The sequence below is a fragment of the Clarias gariepinus genome, chromosome 22 (genome assembly GCF_024256425.1).
Source record: "Clarias gariepinus isolate MV-2021 ecotype Netherlands chromosome 22, CGAR_prim_01v2, whole genome shotgun sequence".
Lineage (NCBI taxonomy): Eukaryota > Metazoa > Chordata > Actinopteri > Siluriformes > Clariidae > Clarias > Clarias gariepinus.
The window spans coordinates 29,175,016-29,195,404 of NC_071121.1; the positions used below are offsets into that span (position 1 = coordinate 29,175,016).

The 20,389-nt window shown below is 44.7% G+C and overlaps 3 protein-coding genes across 4 annotated transcripts in view; all 3 read right to left on the bottom strand.

The window, feature by feature from the left end:
• The window catches only part of camta2 (calmodulin binding transcription activator 2), a 30,474-nt gene extending 20,199 nt beyond the window's left edge, over positions 1 to 10,275 (bottom strand). For both annotated transcript variants that reach the window (XM_053481932.1, XM_053481931.1), the window contains exons 1-9: positions 10,175 to 10,275; positions 7,101 to 7,193; positions 6,900 to 7,003; positions 5,354 to 5,421; positions 5,040 to 5,175; positions 4,844 to 4,915; positions 3,490 to 3,640; positions 3,075 to 3,203; positions 1,011 to 2,959 (exon numbers count right to left, since the gene is read on the bottom strand). In XM_053481932.1, the coding sequence (XP_053337907.1) occupies positions 1,011 to 2,959; positions 3,075 to 3,203; positions 3,490 to 3,640; positions 4,844 to 4,915; positions 5,040 to 5,175; positions 5,354 to 5,421; positions 6,900 to 7,003; positions 7,101 to 7,131 (2,640 nt within the window). In that variant the 5' untranslated portion in view covers positions 7,132 to 7,193; positions 10,175 to 10,275. The remainder of the gene's footprint in view (positions 1 to 1,010; positions 2,960 to 3,074; positions 3,204 to 3,489; positions 3,641 to 4,843; positions 4,916 to 5,039; positions 5,176 to 5,353; positions 5,422 to 6,899; positions 7,004 to 7,100; positions 7,194 to 10,174) is intronic.
• Positions 10,276 to 11,873: 1,598 nt separating this feature from the next.
• Positions 11,874 to 16,318, bottom strand: zgc:85858 (uncharacterized protein LOC405879 homolog). Its single transcript, XM_053481947.1, has 3 exons — positions 16,135 to 16,318; positions 14,378 to 14,453; positions 11,874 to 12,249 (listed from the first exon to the last, which is right to left on the bottom strand). Exons 1-3 carry the CDS (start codon positions 16,216 to 16,218, stop codon positions 12,209 to 12,211), a joined length of 201 nt encoding a protein of 66 aa, XP_053337922.1. The 5' UTR covers positions 16,219 to 16,318; the 3' UTR covers positions 11,874 to 12,208.
• A 1,195-nt stretch (positions 16,319 to 17,513) lies between these two features.
• nppcl2 (natriuretic peptide C-like 2) lies at positions 17,514 to 20,106 on the bottom strand. Its single transcript, XM_053481946.1, has 2 exons — positions 19,760 to 20,106; positions 17,514 to 19,277 (listed from the first exon to the last, which is right to left on the bottom strand). Exons 1-2 carry the CDS (start codon positions 19,856 to 19,858, stop codon positions 18,996 to 18,998), a joined length of 381 nt encoding a protein of 126 aa, XP_053337921.1. The 5' UTR covers positions 19,859 to 20,106; the 3' UTR covers positions 17,514 to 18,995.
• Between the last annotated feature and the right edge of the window lie 283 nt (positions 20,107 to 20,389).

Below are 20,389 nucleotides of genomic sequence, written 5' to 3' on the forward strand. Positions count from 1 at the left end.
TGATGGTGTTCCCTGGTGGCAGTGGCCTCTTTCAACAGGATAATGCGCCCTGACCCACTGCACACATTGTTCAGGTACAGCTTGAGGAACATGACAGAGTTTAAGTGTTGACTCGGCCTCCAAACTCCCGAGATCTTAGTCTGATTGAGTGTCTGTGGGATGTGCTGGAGAAACAAATCTAATCCATGAAGGCTCCGGTTTACACACTTAAAGGAGTCAAAGGATCTGCTGCTGATGGCTTGATGGCAGATACCACGCACACCTTTAAAAGTCTGGTGGGCAGAACTATGTGTTGTACACTGACGTCGGGTCAGGGGTAGCTCTGTGGTTAAGGCATTGGACTATGGTTTGGAAGATCCCAGGTTCAAACCCCACAACCACCAAGTTGCCACTGTTGGGCCCTTGAGCGCGGCCCTTAACCCTCAACTGCTCAGATTTGTAATGAGATAAAAATGTAAGTCGCTCTGGATAAGAGCGTCAGCCAAATGCCTAAATGTAAAACCACTTTGGTTTTGGGTTCCCTTTGTGCCACTGGGGCAGCTCTGGCCCCTCGGGCCGTGGCACCAAAGGGCCATTGGGGGTGCTGTGGTATTTGGCACCAAAATATTCTTTGGTTGCTGTGGGCTGAATATTTCATGGATCGGACTGGTTTTCCAGTGCATCCCAGAGGACTCGATTGGATTAGAATATGGGGAATTTGAAGGCGGGGTGGGGGAGTTTGGATTGAGGTCTTTGCCTGTAGTTCACTGGGCACTCTGGTGCCTTTTTATCAAAGCCAGTGTTAACTTTTTTTAGTTATTTGTGCTGCATTGGCTTTTCTATTGGATTGGACCAGATAGGCTGGCCTTTGGTCCCTGCAGACATGGAGGAGCCTTAGGTGCCTGTGATCATGTCACCAGTTTACTGGCATGTAGTTGGTGATTAATGTTGTTCAAGTATTACTGTAAGTGCTGATCGATGTACGTGTATATGCGTGAAAGTGTGTGAATATGTAAATGTGAGCCCTTTACCTCTGGATATGACCACTCAGGTGAGAAATCGGTGATGCTAGCAAGACGCTGAGGCTCCTCCCCGAGTCCGGAGTGTGTACTGGAATTATTGTGCGTCTGTGTGAGGAGTGTGTAAGGCAGGTAGGAGGTGGAGGGCATCGGCTGGGGCGGGGCCATATACCTTACTGGGTAAGTGAGTGTTGCAGAAGCAGAGTTTAGGCTTGCACAGGCGGAGTGGCTGGCTGTCTCCTCAGTGATGAGCTCAGATATAAGGTCAGGAAAGGTGGAGTCAAATGATAGCTCCGCCTCCTCTGTGTGCTCCTGGGGGATGCTGTCAGAACTGTGAGCAGTGTCCATTGGTATCTCCTCACACTCCAGTTCGCGCAGAATTGTGGGAGTTATGGGTGAAGATTTTTCCTCCTTCACCTGAACAGAGCTTACCTGTGCAACGAGAGTGTGTGTATGAGCTTGCTGGTGTATTTCAGTAATTGCATCAGGGTGTGTGTGATTGTGCATGAGAAGAGCTGGTTGGCTGAGGCTGTGGCGCAGTCCCCGCCCTGGAGGCCTCAAACACTGCGAGTGCACCTGGCTCATCGGGAAATGTGCTTCCACCTGAAACCTAAGCCCTGCCCTCTCTTCATCAGCTTGAAGTTGATTGGTCTCCAGGTGTTTGGGCGAAAGCTGACTGAGTGGTAGCTGATTGGCTGACAGACTGCTTGACTGCTGACGGGATGTCGGGTGCTGGGAAGGCAACAGCTGATTATGTGTGCAGTTGAGTGACAGCAGGTCAGGCGAGACTTCATCTTGACCAATCAGAAAAGCCTGACCGTCTCTGGCAGAGTTTTGGGGGGTCATGTCCAGTCGTTGTGAGGAGACCTGAGCTTCTAGGGTGGGGCTTAGTGGGTGGTTCAGTGAATCAAGAGCCAATGAGGAGTCAAGACAAAGAGGTGGAAGAGAGGGGGTGGGGCAAGAAGGAGAGAGTGAGTAGGAGAGTGAAGGAGACAGGGAGGAAGAGTTTGGTGTAGATGTGGGAGGAGATAGAGAGGAGAGAGATGAGGGTGGAGAGGTTGGAGAAAGAGTCAGTGCCAACGATGGAGGCTGTGAAGAGGACGATAGAGGCGGGCTTTGGGAGAAAGAGGCGGAGTTAGCCCTGGTAACCGGGGAGAGGGAGGAGCCACCATAGGTTTGGCCCTGTTTGGGGCTGTTAAGGAAAGAATCTGGGTCAAAGGGCAGTGGCTCAGCGGGGGTGGGACCAGTTACAGAGCCAGTCTGTGCAGAAGGAGATGGCATTAGGGACGGAGAGGGAGACGAGGGGCGGAGCACAGCGCTAGACTTGTCTGTAATTATGCGATCCGTCAACAGCAGTCCTCCAATTACAGGATTTGGCAGAAGAGTGAGGGAGAGCGTTGCAACACCCTGACTGGGCGGCACTGAATGAGTTGGCACCGGGGCAGGGCTGGGAGGGGGGGTCTCCTGTTTGGTCGGGACAGGTGATAGGACAAGGCGCCCTCCAGTGTGTGTAAGTGACAGGTGCGCAGAACTAAGTTCGGCTTTAGACTCCTCCCCTCCCCGGCCCAATGCAGCCGCCGCTGCTGTTGTCATGACGATTACGGCATTCTGAGGGAGAGCTACCGCTGCCAGGCTGCCGTGCTGCTCACCGTAAAAACCGTTGCCGTTGCCGAGGGCAAGTGTTGCTGTGTGCTGTGTTTGGGGCGGGCTGGAAGAGGAGGATAAAGGCAGAGCTGAAGTCCCGGTGTCTAGGGCAACTGCTGGACTAGAGGGCTGGGTTTTCTCACTGGCCACACCTCCTGCAACACTGTCCACTGCACCTTCATCTCGGCTGACTGAGCCGTCAGGGGTTAGGTTCTGGACTTCAGTGAGGTAGGGGGCGGGGCCACAAGGCAGCTTCGGGGAGATGATGCGATGTTTGGTGCTGTTACACCGATGTGGAATGTTCATCCCAGAAGAAGCTGCAAAAAACACGCGCGCACACACACAAACACACAATGTTAGCACAGTGTAGGTGTAGTGTATTGTTAGGTAAGTTTGTTAGGTTTCGGAAGTGTGTGTGTTAATCAGTGTTACCATGGTTACAGAGGCAGGTGTGTGTGCGTGGTTGTGGTTTGGTCTGTTGTGACTCCAGGATCTGCTGCACGAGCTGCTCTATGGACACTTCCGCTCCATTTCCACTGCCACACCACTTCATACTGTGAACTACACACATACACACAGAGTCAGCCAAAAAGATGTATACACGCTTCAGGGGGAAAAAATATATTTTAATACCAAATTTATTGCTATACGTTATATATTGATATATTGACATATGACAATAATACTTGATATTTTTATTAATATTATATTCATATAATATACATCATACAATTTTTTATTTTCTTGTTTGTTTAAATTTTTTTGGCTGACTGCGAGTGTGTGTGTATTATTTGGAATGGTCAGTGATTGGTCAGTCAGTGGTTCTGAGCAACGATTGGTCGCTCACACATGGGTTTAAGTTGTGAGAGCAGTTCGTCTCGGCTCCAGCGCAGGCCGTCTCGCCGCTCAGTTACAGCACACAGCACTGGCCCGCATGCCTTCCCTCCCTCCTCCACATTCGGCACGTTCAGGTAGTGGACCAGCACAATGTCCGGGTTCTACACACAGATACGTGCACACACACACACACACACACACAGAACACAACAGAACAGCAAACGGTAACGCAAAGGATCGTCTCACTTTAAATATTAGTTAGCATTATACAAATAAGGTCATGTGACCAACAGGGGGGGTGTATCTGCCTCTGAAGTTGTGTGTATATTAGTTCCGGGTTGAACTCTTGTGAGAGCATACAACCGCGTCGCGAGGGAATGCCAATGACGTACTGGAGTCATGTGATCCTGTTAAAAGGGCACCCGGAAGGAATCTCAGAGAGAGAGAGAGAGAGAGAGAGAGAGAGAGAGAGTATGGAGATACACTAACTCACTCATCATCTCTACCGTTTTATCCTGTATTCAGGCTCGCGGGGGGCCTGGGGCCTTAATCCAGGAGGCTTTGAGCATAAGTCAGGGTACACCCTGGACAGGGTGCCAATCCATCACAGGGCGCACACACACACACACACACACACACACACACACACACACACACACAGAGACTATGGGCAATTTGGGAACGCCAATTGGCCTAACCTGCATATCTTTGGACTGTGGGAGGAAACCGGAGTACCAGGAGGAAACCCACCAAGCACAGGGAGAACATGCAAACTCCATGTACACAGAGATGGGGATCGAGCCTGGTCGAAAATCGAGCCCGGACCCTGGAGGTACAGGACGACAGTGGTAATCACTACACCACCGTGCCGCCTTGTGGGGATACAGCGCTGTGTATATTGCTATTTGGTTTACGGAGCTAACAAAGAGACTGGCGATGACTGCGCCTTGCTGATTTTCCCTTCGTCTGGATTTTTACGGACTGGACTTCTTCATGAGAGCACTCTTGCTCCGACATCGGCCTCCTTTTATTTTAACATAATTTCTGGTGAGACAGATTCATCTTTTCCATCACACACACACACACACACACTTCTAAAATAACCTGAACTTTGGACTTTCTACCCTCACACACAATTCTTTAGTTGTATATATTTTGTAAATATTGTTTCTTTGTTTGTTTTGGTGCTCCTTTTGTTTTGTTTTTTGTATAATACACTTTTGGTTTTGCTAAATGGTCATAGTGGTGTCTTTCTTGTGGAGTTTCAGAGCATTGCCTACACCTAAGACAAAGACCTCTTTAATAGTGTAACTCAGTTTAAAACAATCTTAACCTGCTCATTATAGTGTGACCTAAAGACTGACCTGCAGCAGCCAATAGCACCTCCTGTGGAATGTTGGGACAATGGAGGAATGGACGTAACAACCATAGAGACACTGTGGGGAGAGAGATTAAGTCACAGTTAGAAATAAATCTAAATGAATTTGAATTGTACTGTACATAGAGAACATAGATGGTGTGTGTGTGTGTGTGTGTGTGTGTGTGTGTGTGTGTGTACACCTCAGTTCCCTGCACTTTGAGCTTCATGTGATCCTCCCGTGTGGTTTTCCCATCCTTCCGTTTCTTCCAGCAGTATCCATCCTTCCTGTACTGCACCTTCTTCCTGTTATACAGAATGATGGAGCCGTTCTGCGGCCTGAAACACACACACACACACACACACACACACACACACACACACACACACACACACAGACACACACAGACACACACAGACACACACAGACACACACAGACCTAACTTTATTACAATGGTCAGAAAACATCTCGGAAATCATGATAATACAAAAACATGCATACACACACACACATACCTGGTCTTAAGTGTGCAGGAGAGCCACTCCTCATGTCGGTCAAATGAGATCAGGTATGAGGCAATCTCCTGTAACACATATACACACACACAGTTAAGTCTCTCTATTGTGAATCTAAAGTTACTTTCATGATTTAACCATTATTTAAAATATAAACATTATAAACCACAGCAGTAATAACTCTCTGTCGCAGACTGGAGACTTCTTTACAAAGGTGCGAGTGCTGCTGAGAACCCGAGACTCGCTTCCAGAGCAGGTGACAAAGTGGCACTAACAACACTGAGGCCAAACAGCCCCGAGTGCTATCTGAGAGACAACACCCCCAAACCACACACAACACACCGCAGCCACGCCCCCCGGGGAATCCAGTTTGCTGAACATCATCTGTGCCCGTTTTGGGGAGCAGGGTGACATGGAGCCGAGGAAGACCGCCCTTTCTGCCAATGAGTAGGTAGTGCTATGGGGAAAACGCTAGGCAGAGTCGACACAAAGCAGAATTTACACATAACAGGCTGCTGGACCAGAAGACGTCCATTCTCAAATGTGCGGGAGATCTTATTGACATCTTTAGCTCCTTTTTCTCGTTGAGGAGTACTGTGATATCATCACACTTCAAAGCCACCACCATCGTACCCAAAAACAAAGACCTCCCCTGAATCCTGCCTAAGTGAATACGTCCAGTTGCACCCACACATGCCATCATAAGGGGCTTTAAGAGGCGGGTCACATGGCATATAAAGACCATGCTGACCTGCAGTCCCAACCTCTCACCTCAACAGTTGGCACCGTTGCCAGGGTCAGAACACAAAATATAGTTGCAACTGCGCAATCACTACCTGGCCACACCAGAAAGACAGTGGGCACAGAGGGCACGTGCATGGTGACTGCACCACAGGTGTTCCTCATCGACTGTAATAGTAGGCAGCATCGTCACCAGCTTTTATATAAATATATAGCCTACATGAGCCCAGGGCTCAGACGTGCTAATGGCAGCAGATTCTAACCTGTGTGCTGATTTTCTTGACTTTCTGAGCATGTTATGGCCCCAAAAAAGGCCCCCCAAAAAATTCTTAAAAGAACAAGAGGGCCTGTCACATGACATCAGCACTAATAGAGCTATGACATCATTGTGCTTGGGCCCTAAAGATCACTCATGACCAAGGGGAGTATGATGCTGTTCCGTACTCGCATGTTTTCTCTAGGATGTTGATTTTATATATTCTGTTTGATTAGATAGGTGTGATGTTATTTTAATTATATGTCTTTTCATATAATTTTTTTATTATTTATCTTTTTATCTTTTTTATTATTTTATTATTTATGTGAAGCACTTGCTTAACAAAGAAAGTTAAGTTGAGTTGAGTATGTACGTGTTTGCTTTAACGCACGGACTCAGACCCGTCATCGTGGGGCCGGGGCTTCAGGTCGCTAGGCAGCCATCAGTGTGAACGACAACTACCTTAGTGACGAGCACAACCTGAAGACCAGCATCTGTGTGCTCCCTGAAAACAGGGTTCATTGTAACAACACACACACACACACACACCTCATTGGTGTTCCAGCGGAGTCTCTCTTTAGGCAGTGTGTTTGTCCGAGGCAAACACTCCAACAGTTTATTGGGCAGAAACACCTTCATCTGACGATTATTCTCTGTAATGCGGACAAATAAACACACACAAATGAAAAACACACTAATTAAGAGTGCAGTATGTGTGTGTGTGTGTGTGTGTGAGAGAGAGAGTCTTACCAGCCTCAGTGGTGGTGTCTTTGTTGTTCATGGTGAGATACACTCACTCTCTCCAGCCTGCAGGGGGCAGTCACATACTCACAGACCACAACACTACCACACACACACATACACACACACACACACACACAAGATGAGGCAAATAAGTGCTGTTATAATACAAGTCTCTGGTTGCTGAATCACATTCTGTTGCCTAGAAACAACAGAGAGACAGAGACAGAGACAGACAAAGAGACAGACACAGAGACAGACACAGAGACAGGGATGAATATATACGGAGGTAGAAGAGACAGTGTCAGCAGCTGAATACCTACAGTGTGTTACACTAACTGCTAATCACACACACACACACACACACACACAGTAACACAACACCCAGGAGAGTTTGGTGCTAATTAGCTAATGTAGACTTCACTGAGCTTCATTAGAGAATGTTCAATGTCTCTCTCTCTCTCCCTCTCTCTCACACACACACACACACTACAGTGTGTCTTTCTCACCAGCTACTGCCGTGTCTCACAGACTACCTCCCACATTATTGCGTCACCTCGTGCCCATTCAGTCTGTACTGCGATTCTGTTCGTATTACAATTTTATAATAACACTGATTCTGTATTAATTTCTGTAGATGTTAAAATTCTTAGAAACTTAAAAAATAATTTGCTCTGATCACACAGGATGCAGCGCTGCCTGCCAAGGTGCGAGTAGTTTAGAATACGCCACCTGCAGGATTGTGGAGGATCAATGTTGGAGTCACGTGGCCCCCCCAGACTCCATCTGGCCCTCACACACTTGGGCAATAAGGACACCTAGATTTCACTTCAGCATTTAATACTATCATCCCCCTGATTGGGAAGCTGACCCTGTTGGGCCTGAACACCTCCCGCTGTAACTGGATCCTGGACTTTCTGACTCAGGCAGTGCGGATCGTGAACTGCATCTCCAGCACCACCACACTGAGCACTGGGGCACCCCAGGGCTGTGTGCTCAGTCCCCTGCTGTTCACACTGCTGACTCACGACTGTGTAGCGAAACACAGCTCCAATCTGTGTCCGATGACACGACCGTGGTGGGTCTCATTAGCAAAAACGACAAATCAGCGTACAGAGAGGAAGTGCAGAGGCTAACAAACTGGTGTAAAGACAACAACCTGTCTCTGAACGTCGACAAGACAAAAGAGATCGTTGTTGACTTCAGGAGGACCATTCCCCGCTGAGCATCAACAGCTCCCCTGTGGAGCTCAACAGCATCAAATTCCTGGTGCTCTCTGCACAAGAAAGGCCAATAGCGACTTTTCTTCCTGAGAAGGTTGGGATAAGGAGTGCCAAGCTTCCACCACCAATCCTCACCACCTTCTACAGAGAGACAATCGAGAGCATCCTGAGCAGCTGCATCACTGTCTGGTTTGGGAATTGTGCCATATCAGACCGCAAGACCCTACAGCGGATAGTGAGGACAGCTGAAAAAGATCATCTGGTCTCTCTTCCCTCACACACTCCTCATCCTTCTGCCATCTGGAAAAAGGTACTGAAACATTCCGGCCTCACAACCAGACTGTGTAACAGTTTTTTTTTACAAGTCATCCATCTCCTCAACAAAAAGGAACTGGGCTGATAAACTGCACACACACACACACACACACTCAGATAAATTCTAATCACCTAAATAACACTGGGACTGAACTGATAACCACACATACGCACAAACACACTGATCAACAACCATCTAATTAGTGTACATACCAACCTGAAACTGCTCTTTTGTACAATATTTGTTATTTGCACAAAAATCTCCTTTTTTATCTCTGCTGCTTTCTACAAGGAAATCTTTACTGGTTCTCATCCCACTACCTCAACTCATTACCACAGAGTGTTGAAACGTATCATGTTGTCGCTCTTGTTTGCACATCTGTCTTATCTGTACAGGACTTAGATAGTTTCTGTTCATTTATAATATTAATCTGCTTTGTCTCAGCTAGTCAGCTAATTAGGTTTTTAGTTAGCTACTTCGTTTTTCTGTTAGTTTATGTTGTTAAATTGATGTTGTACGTAGAACCTCGGTCCTGGAGGAGCGTTGTTTCGTTTCATCGTGTACTACACTGGATATGGTTAGAATGACAATTAAAGCCGACTTGACGTGGTGATACACTAAAGATTTACATCAATGAAACAATTTTTTTCCGCTCAACTCTAATAACTACACACACACACACACAAATTACCACAGTATCATGGCTGTAGTTACAGCGTTAGTTACTGTGTAATATGGTGGTAGTTAGTGTGTGTGTGTGTGTGTAGTTACTCGCATTTTAAACATCTGGTTTTGTGGACGTGAGGAGAGAGAAACGGGCGTGCGCTGGTTTTCCGCGGGATGCGGCGGGTCGTTATCCGGGTGTCGTCACCCGGTCTTAGTCCTTCTGTCGGGTTAGACACACGGGGGTCACGTGTCCTGGGACATGCTGATCCTCATCACACACACACACACACACACACGGCCTCACGGAAAACTAACCCCGTCTGAACAGGGCTGGACAAACACACCAGTCATCAGGTGTGTGTGCTTGAGCAGGATGGACACACTGTCACACGCTCTGATCGATACACCATGACAGGGCTCTGTGTGTGTGTGTGTGTGTGTGTGTGTTGACATCCGAAACTCATCCTAATCCTCATTAACCAGATGTGCAGTGGGGCCGGTACTGACTGAAGGCCTGTGTGTGTGTGAGTGTGTGTGTGTGTGTTCATTAGGGCTCTTCCAGAAACACGGATAATATAAAGCCTGTTAGCTGCAGCGCACACACACTCACACACACACACACGCACGCACGCGCGCGCTAACCCGAGTCAGACGGTTGTGATATTCTGTATTTTTGTGACGGAACCACACAGTAGGAAACGACAGATAAACACACACACACACACACACGGTCAGTACGGAGTGTGTGGTGAAGGACATGATCAGGAGGAAAAGGATCTCTCACACACACACTCTCTCACACACACACACACTCTCTCTCACACACACGCGCGCAGATTAAACGCAGCAGCAGCAGCAGCGCTCCGTCCGTCTCTTACCTTCCGCCTCCTCACACACACTCCGCCGCCATGTTGTAGGGAACGGCATGTGACGTCATCCCGCGAGAGCGCGCGTGCCCGTACAGCGCGCGCGCGCACAGAGTTGAGATTAACTGCAGGTTTAAACTCCTCTTTAAGGGTGTGTATTCTGTGGTGTGAAGAATATTATCTTCTTATCGCACTGATAAACATAACACACTGACCCGCCAGCCCTCACACACACACACACACACACACACACACCATGGCATTTATGTCCGAGACCTAACATTACTGAGAGAAGTGCTAAAGTTCCTCCATAGATGTGATCCTCTGGTGGTTCAGTACATTCAGGTGGTCAGCTGACTTCATTTTATTGCCCCATAACGTTACTGAGTCTAGACCTGAGTAACTGATCAACCCCAGATCATAACACTGTCTCCAGAGGCTTGTACAGTGGACACTATGCATGATGGGAGCATCGCTTCATGTCCTTCCCTTCTCACCCTGACACGCCCATCACTCTGGAATAGAATCAGTCTGGACTCATCAGGTCACATGACCTTCAACCATCACTCAAAAGTCCAGTCTTTATGATCCCGAACAAACTGAAGACTTTATTCTGATGAGACTCAAAAACTAATGGTTTTCACACAGATGTTTAGCTCCAATCTGTTTGTGTGTGTGTGTGAGTGTGTGTGTGTGTGGAAATGCTCTTACTCTCACTTGAGTGATCTCCATTCATGTTGTTTATCACATCTCTGTCCCTCCAGGTTTTAATAATGTGTTGAAAGGGTCTTAACTCAGTTCCAGTCATTACTGCTTTATATCCTTAGTTGTTGTCTTTGCTTGATGCAGCACAATAATTCAACTCTTCTGAAACACAGTAGCATGTTTTTTACAAGAGCAGGACACGTCTCCCACATGGGTGTGAAAGAAATGAGGCGTAATAGAATTTTGCAGCTGAAACACATTAATCACAGCAATAATTATCCAATCACGGCCTCTTAAATGTTTAATTATTTTAATTCACACAGACGGTGTAGTATTGCACCACACTGATGAGTTCTGTATCCAGTTGGTCAGAAGGTGTTGTTTCATTCTCTATAACAGCAGCTCTGACATGAATCACATCATTAATATTAAAGCACTCTTTCTAATCCTTCTATCATAACAGCTCATTCACATCATATTTACAGAAGGACTTTCCAGTGTCAGCACTTTGTAACTCGGAGGTAAAACTGTAACATGCATTTTTTCTTATTAACTTTAAGAAACCGAAAAGTAAGAATGTTCATAGCTGCTATAACGTAAGTGACAACAGGAACTAACTTACACCTGAATTAATCCTGCCCCAGGGTGACTGGGGTCTAGTGAGTCTAGGGAAGCCATCTCAACTGTAGACTTCTAATTCCTTTACACAGGACACACATTAATGCTGGATGTGCAGGCAGGCTCGTTCCCCAACATTAACATAACTAGAGCGGTTTATAAATTAATAAAAGTCATGGCTCATGGCTGCGCAGCTGCAGATCACTGTGACCTCCCCCTCCCATAAGCTCCATAAAGACGTTTTCAGGTGTATGGGGCACAAACCTCTGGCCATGTGATGTGTCTACACTGCGCTGATCATCTCATTCATCTGTTAATGCAGTACTGCATTCACACACTGATTAATAACCCTGAGTGTGTGGAATATCACAACACTGAGGAAACACTGAGAGAAACACAAAAACGTTTAACATCATTCAGCTAAATCACTTACAGGTGCTTGTTGTTTGTTTACAAAATAATCATAATAATAAACTGAAACTGCAGTGTGTGTCAGTGACATCACTACAGACCGATGGCTGTGTGTGTAGAGAAAATAGTTTATTTGCTGGTATAAAATTATTGCATAGCAACACACGTGCACACACACACACACACACACACAGTCAGTAAGAGAACAGCTTCACTGTATTGTAAACTCTACACATGAGCAGGTGATTGATCAGTCAGGTGTCAGTGGGAGGAGCTTCATCATGACCATCACCAGACCCTTTGATCCTCGTCCTACATCCCCTGTCTGATACTCTGTATGATCTGGAAGATAGCTGAGAGTGAGACAGGCAGAGAGAGAGACACAAACACACAAAAAGAGAGACAGATGTTACGCTTTAAACAAGATTTCTCACAATTTTCATATTATTTAAATACTGTCTTTCTACGTTGCATATGGAAATGTCTCAGGGGTGGAGTTTGTAAATGCAGCTGGAGAGAGTTTAGGATGAACATCTGGTGTGGAAGAGACAGATATAAATATCCACGGTCATCTGTCTCACCCCCATCTCCCCTACATCACCTGTCTCCTCCACATCTGTAGCACAGTCACATAAGCGAACAATGTTACAGAAGTGCTAAAATATGTAGGGACGACATGCACTGACGTTCCCTAAAGTTCTAATGCCCTTACACGTGGTGTTGGGTCTCGTGTTCACGCAAGAAGTCACCGGATAGAAGACACGGGAAGAGGAGGTGGAGTCAGCAAGTAAACAAAACCAGAGTCACCACCTGGGGTCCGTTCTTCGTACATCGCTAACTCAGTTAGCTGGATTTAATTGTTGTGGATTTGCCCTGATCTTGGATTGTTTCGTTCTTCGATGCGCTTCTAGCATTTGTCATAGCAACATATCCGTAAGCTTGAACCTGCTCGGGAGCAGCTTTATTTCATGTAAACAGGATTTAGCCTGCGCTCCTGCCGGGTTATGATTGGTTGAAATGGCGAGGTCACATCTGATTGGTTAAAGAGCATGACTGAGGACTCTAGTGGAAAAAAAAAAGTATATGCCCCCTGCCATGGAAATCCCCCCACCCACACACATAATCGCTATCAAATATTATATATGAACATAAATTCATAGGTTTATTATTATCAAATATGATATTATTATTATTATAAACCCTCGGCACGAGACAGCCGTCAAGACCATTAATACAAAATCTTGTATAATGTTTATTTTGTAACACATTTTATTTTTCAGGGGTTTGTCATAAAAATATGCAAATAAATATTTATATATATCAAAAATAAATATTTTATAATGATAAATTGGACGAAACTAATTTTATTATAAACAATATAAAAGTATACATAATATTTCTATTTTTTCATATACAACATATTTATTTTCATATTGCTTATTTTATTTTATTGTCTCATGTAATTTGTAATTTGTAAACCATTAACCTATGAATTTATGTTCTAATATAATATTTGATAGCGATTATGTAGGGGGGGCAATCCATGGCAGGGGGGCATTTCAGCGCATAACACGTGTTAAAAAAAAAGTTGAGCCGCTCTTTTTCCATTTCGTCAACCAATCGAAGGGGTTGTGATCAGTGTTTCTACTGTCGATGCATATCGCCTTTTAAACCAACGCACGAGCACGCAATAATCCTAGACAACTCAATCCAGTTATACTAATCATCAACAGGTGTGCTCGAAGAACTGAATTAGCCGGATTGTAATTAGCACGATGATCTCATCTTAGATGTGTCACTTCATCTCGGATGTGTCAAGCTACGTACGAAGAACGGACCCCTGGCCCCCATCACCTGTCTCACCTCCACCACCCATCCCCTGCACAACCTGTCTCACCTCCACCACCCATCCCCTGCACAACCTGTCTCACCTCCACCACCCATCCCCTGCACAACCTGTCTCACCTCCACCACCCATCCCCTGCACAACCTGTCTCACCTACACCACCATCCCCATTATCACCTGTCTCACCTCCACCACCCATCCCCTGCACAACCTGTCTCACCTCCACCACCCATCCCCTGCACAACCTGTCTCACCTACACCACCCATCCCCATTATCACCTGTCTCACCTCCATCACCTGTCTCACCTCCACCACCCATCCCCTGCACAACCTGTCTCACCTACACCACCCATCCCAATTATCACCTGTCTCACCTCCACCACCCATCCCCTGCACAACCTGTCTCACCTACACCACCCATCCCCATTATCACCTGTCTCACCTCCATCACCTGTCTCACCTCCACCACCCATACCCTCCATCACCTGTTTTACCTAGAGCAAACGCACAGAAGTCTAAATAATCGTATGTAACATAAACCCCACCCCTTTACAGAAAAGCCTGTCACTTAGACACACACCTCATATAACAGAAATAAACACATTAACCTTACACAGATACTCCTAAAACCTCACCTGAGCCACACACCACAAACACGAAGAGAGCGAGGAGCCACGGACCAACTGGAGATTTCTCTTCTCCCTGCACCCGCTAACACACACACACACACACACACACACACACACATATATACACAAACGCACTTTTCAGGTGTTATTATATATATATATATATATATATATATATATATATATATATATATAATCATCCTGTTTTCCCTGATCATTCTTGAGATGTTCCAGCTTAACTGGAGTCCACCTGTGGTAAATTCAGTTGATTGGATATGATTTGGAAAGACACACACCTGTCTATATAAGGTCCTCTGTGGAGAGACCATCGGGTTCTTGGTCACCCCCTGACAAGGCCCTTCTCTCCTGATCGCTCAGTTTAGATGTCCGGCCAGCTCTAGGAAGAGTCCTGGTGGTTTCGAACTTTTTCCACTTACGGATGATGGAGGCCACTGTGCTCATTGGGACCTTCAAAGCAGCAGAAATCTTTCTGTAACCTTCCCCAGATCTGTGCCTGGAGACAATCCTGTCTCGGAGGTCTACAGACAATTCCTTTGACTTCATGCTTGGTTTGTGCTCTGACATGAACGGTCACCTGTGGGACCTTATATAGACAGGTGTGTGTCTCTCTAAATCATGTCCAATCAACTTAATTTACCACAAGTGGACTCCAATTAAGCTGCAGAAACATCTCAAGGATGATCAGGGGAAACAGGATGATCAGGGGAAACAGGATGCACCTGAGCTCAGTTTTGCAAGGCTGTGAATACTTATGTACATGTGCTTTCTCAATTTTTTATTTTTAAATAAATTTGCAAAAATCTCAAGTAAACTTTTTTTATGTTGTCATTATGGGGTGTTGTGTGTAGAATTCTGAGGAAATTGAATTTAATCCAGAATAGAATAAGGCTGTGACATAAAATGTGGAAAAAGTGATGTGCTGTGAATACTTCATGGATGCACTGTGTGTGTATATATACACAGTTTATTAATTTATATATAAGTGCTAGAAAAGCGACTGCTTTCCTGTAATCTGCTCCAACACACCTCAGTATGGATTCACTTATTATTCATGGAGATATATTGGCGTGTGACCGCACTGATACACACGCAGTGTCACCGTGAATGTGTGTGTGTGACTACACTCACTCTATCCGACACAACAAAACTGAAGTCTCACTAATAAGACAGATTCACTTATATTACCGCGCATGCGTGGGGTCAAAGGTCGAGGCCTCATCATAAGCAAAGAAATGAACTCAGACATATCAAATAAATCTACACAAATGTTCACAAACTGACCGATACACTACTTCATGTGTCATTTTATGTACTACAGAAACACTGGTAGGGAAATATAGCTAAGGTAAACTTCCATAACCCTTATGATTGTGTAAAGCTGCTTTGAGACAGTAATAAGTGTTAAAACCGCGATACGAATAAAACTGAAGTGTGGTGGATCATTTAATACAAAATGCACGTGAGGCCGTTGGATTCACACTATAAAACTCACTATACACTCACAGGCGGACTTTATGAGGCCTTAACCTATGACCTTTCCCACAATGCATTGTTCTTTCAGTATCTGTCAACTCGTCTATTAATTCTCCCGCTGCGTTGACAGGGCGCGGATTTAACAATGACGTCATTTCCTTCTGAGGCTTTAATACGAGGCATTCCCTCTGGCAGTGTTACACTCACAACACACATCTACCATCTGACTCATCTAACGGGCTCTGTGTGTGTGTGTGTGTGTGTGTTACCGCGGTCTTCTGCACGTGCCCGCGCTGTGTGATGGTCTTGCTGTGTTTCTCGTTCGCTACTTTCATCCGCTGCACCGCCGACATAATGACCGGAAATGACGAATATTTACACAACCGAGTCACGTCAGACTAAAACACGCACGCGGGCAAAATAAACCGTGAGAATATTTACACTTCCGGTGGGGGGGGGGGGGGTACGAGCCGTTAGCCGCTCAGCGACCTTTGGAGCACGTGACTACACCCCTTCGGCCCCCAGACCTTTTCACGGGACGCCGCATTGGCCCGCTGGAGTGACGTCACGTCTGCGTCACCGCGTCCTGCTGCCGCCATATTGGAGCGGTCTGGACCCGCGTGTACCTGTGTACAGAGAGCTTCCGGTCTCCTGGGGACAAGACTTTATTAACTGGTGTTTTCATTAAAGTTGTTGTTGTAGTAATACTGCCACATTTGAATAATCTATAAAAAATAAATAAAAGAGTTCTGTACATTCAGAACTCACTCTTTTAATGATATCTTTATGTTTCATACATTGGAGGACCAGAAACCAGTCTCAGAAACAATTCTGTCTGTCTGTCTGTCTAGTCAGATTATGTCACAGTATCACACAAAACCATCCGTCTAGACGTTACTGAATCTCCTGCAGTCCTTAGATCTCTGCCTGTAGTTTAATCTGCACCATCAGTGAATCTAAATGTGGAGTAAAAGTGATGTTATGAACAGTTATGTGTGGGATTTAATAATCTACTGTAAAATAATCTACTAATGCGCTACTGTCTCAATGTAAACAAACACCTGCACCAATAGATATTAATTAGAAAAGATAAAGTGAATATTTTGACTGGGATTAGTTCATATTTTCACTTTGGCTGAAATAACAGCGCTGAAGTGGTATAAGTGAATTTTAACACGCTGGAGTGGTTTTAAGACAAAACTTCATCTTTATCCTTTTATTTACTTTTTCCATTTCTCATCTGTGATTCACTCTCCGATTACCGAACAGGGAGTGTATTTGTCTGAGCACCAAAGAAATAATAATATCACTGATTACATTCTGGTTTATCATATTATTTTTAGTTTTAATGTATTTTTTTATTCAAATAATGTATTTTAATACTACTTAACATTGTCTGGCAAAATAAGTCATATAGTTTAATATTTAATTTAGCCATATACAGTTATTATTATACTAGATGTGTCTGCAACTGCGTTTGTGTGGAATTTAACTGCACACACAGTTAGTGACGCAGAATGAAGGTGTAAGATCGTGTTTATTAAGTAGATTTCAATTGCACACTCGTAAGCGCGTATTAAAGCACAATCTGTTGAATTTTAAGAAGTAATGATTTTTTATTTTTTATTTTTTACAGACATGCCAACTTTACAGTTTTATTATATGTAATTATATGTAAGTTTTATTATATGTAACTGTAATTGTTATAATATTAAGTGCTATCATTCTGTACTGAATAGTGTTACATCTGGATTCCCGTACAGCTATTATGTTCCAGTGCTAAATAAATGAATAAATTGATGGATGGATTAGTTAACCCTAATGTTAATGAGTGTTCAATTTACAGCAGATTAGGGTGTGTGCTTAGCAAAGGGATGTGTGTGCTTTTCATGGGGCAGTGTGGTGAGGGTCAGAGTGCAATCAGCTATCCAGATAACAATCACAATGTCACATGATATTGCTAGATGACATAATAGAATAATTAAGAATATTAATGTAGTCAATAGCATATCAAATTACAGATAAATGTACATGAAGAGTATAATATAATATCAGAGCTCTCTGAGGCATTCCTCTACGTTCTTATCTGAGGAGCTGGGGTTGAAACTTGTGTTCCTCAGAGCATCTGCACCTGGAGATCATGGACATTCTGAGCTCCTGCAGCTGAGCTTAGCATCTTAAAGTAATGATGGCCGGCTGCGTCTCCTTACCTCATTACATCATTATAGTTTCACTGCATGGCTTTAAGATCTTCAGTAACGTTCTACAACATCGGAAATTACAAATAAATAAAACAAGTTGAAGTAGGTGTGGCCAAGTGTTTGACCAGCACTGTGTTTATACTCACAGAATTAATATTAATTACATTTCATGCATTTCATCATTTCAGTATATTATGATGTCACTTCTGTTGAAGATGTGTCACCTGTTGCAGGGCATTATGGGATATCACGAGTGCAAATAAATATCCTACATCATAATCTGTAAGTAAAATACACTAAAATACAATACAAATAATGGCACCCACAACACAGACACAAAGCAGTTTTCAATTCATCTTCAATTTCACAAAAAAGTTACATCATCATCATCATCATCATTATCACAGATGTACATCATCTGTTCTTTAAACACACACACACACACACATACACACACACACATTGCTGGTTGCATTACCTTTGTGAGGACTTGATTGTTTGGTATTACTGCTAACCAATGCTACTGCTAACCTCAGTACCCAAAAGGAAATCTTTTGGTTTGTCATTTTTTAAAATAAACTGAACATTCCAGAAGATAAAACTTGTAATTTAATATCAACATGGAGACATTTTGTCTTCTAAAAGAACTATTAACACACACACACACACACACACACACACACACACTGAGCCCTGGAGTAGGAGGTCAGGGCGGGTCAGGTTCACTGATCACAGATCAGTGTCTCAGTTCAGTCAAAGTTTTTTTGTCTGATGTAGAATCAGCCTTCGTCCTCCTCCACAGTCACATCTCTCACTAACCACTCCTTCCTCATCGGCTAGTTCATACTGCCCCAAACTTAGAATCCGTATCTGACAGCTCATTGGCCGGTGTGGAATGTGACGGGCTGTGATTTGTCGATTTACCCGAGTCAACAGCCCAGTCCGCTCAGCGCTCCAATACGGTCTACTTTAATCCCAAAGCAGCCGCGTGCAGATCCCTTCCTGCTCCGCACCCGCAACTTCCTCTGCCTCGCCAGGAAGTCAATGAAGGGGCGGTGCACAAGACGGATAGGTTCTTCCTTAACTAAGTGTCCGGATAGGCCACGCCCTTCAATCTTGAACACAGCAGGGCTTTGAGCTGAGCCTTCTGGAACCTCCGGCTGGGACAATAAGAGGGAACTGATGTCTGATCCAAACAGACCCTGTAGAATCTGACACACACACACACACACACACACATCACATAGTTTAAATTAATAATTATGAAATTGTCATTCGCTTTCACTATGTTAAGTAAAGGTTAATGTATTGATTGTCACTGTGTGAGGTCACTGAGGTCGGGGGAGACCAATCAGTCTACAACATGTCTCTGGACTGTGGGAGGAAACCGGCAAACCCTGAGGGAACACATCAAGCACTGGGAGAACATGCAAACTCACACACACACACACACATAGAGCGAGAGAGAGTCGAACCCACAGCCGTGGAGTTGTGAGGCGACCGAGCTAATCTCTGAGCCACTGTTACAGCATTTAAATACTGTATTTAAATCTATTTATGTTTATTCATAAGGTATTGCACATGTTTATTTATTGGTATAAGTACTTTATATCTGTAACAGCTCACTTACTACACTCACTCAGTGTGTGCGTGTGTGTGTGTGTGTGTGTGTGTGTGTAAGATGAACACTTACCTGAGAGTCTGGTCTTCTTGATGATGGTCGGCTTATTACCTCTGTCACCATGGCGATTAGGATGAAGAGCGCAAAAAAGCGGGAAAATGAGGAGGCCATCCGTAAAAAGAACAGTTGTAAATAAATAAATAAAAATCAACTTTAATAGAAGTTTTCAGCTTTATATCCGGAGTTTAAGCGCCGTGTCTCCTTCGTATCTTTCTGATGATGCCTGTTTGTTTGTTTGTTTGTTTGTTTGCTCTTGAGTTGTGTCGTACCCCAGGCAGCGGCAGCGGTGCGTTCTGTCCTGTGCAGGACTCGTCTGTTCTGAGAGCCCACACTGAGGCGTCTTTTTAAACCCCAGTGCTGTAATGTCACACATTCCACCCTGTTACCATAGAGGCCACAGACGAACATTATTAATTTATCCATCTTTCAGTTTGCTGATTGTCCCACCCCTCGCTCCACCCCCCTCTCTCTGACGCGCCTCTTTCACTTCCTCACTGCCTCATTATTTGTTTTTGTTGGTCTCTCTTTCATTTCTTCTTCTTTGTTTCCAACAAAATCATCATTAATCACAGCCTGTAGAATCTCCACAGGCCTCACCAAGGTGTGTGTGTGTGTGTGTGTAAGTGCTTTGTATTCTCAGTC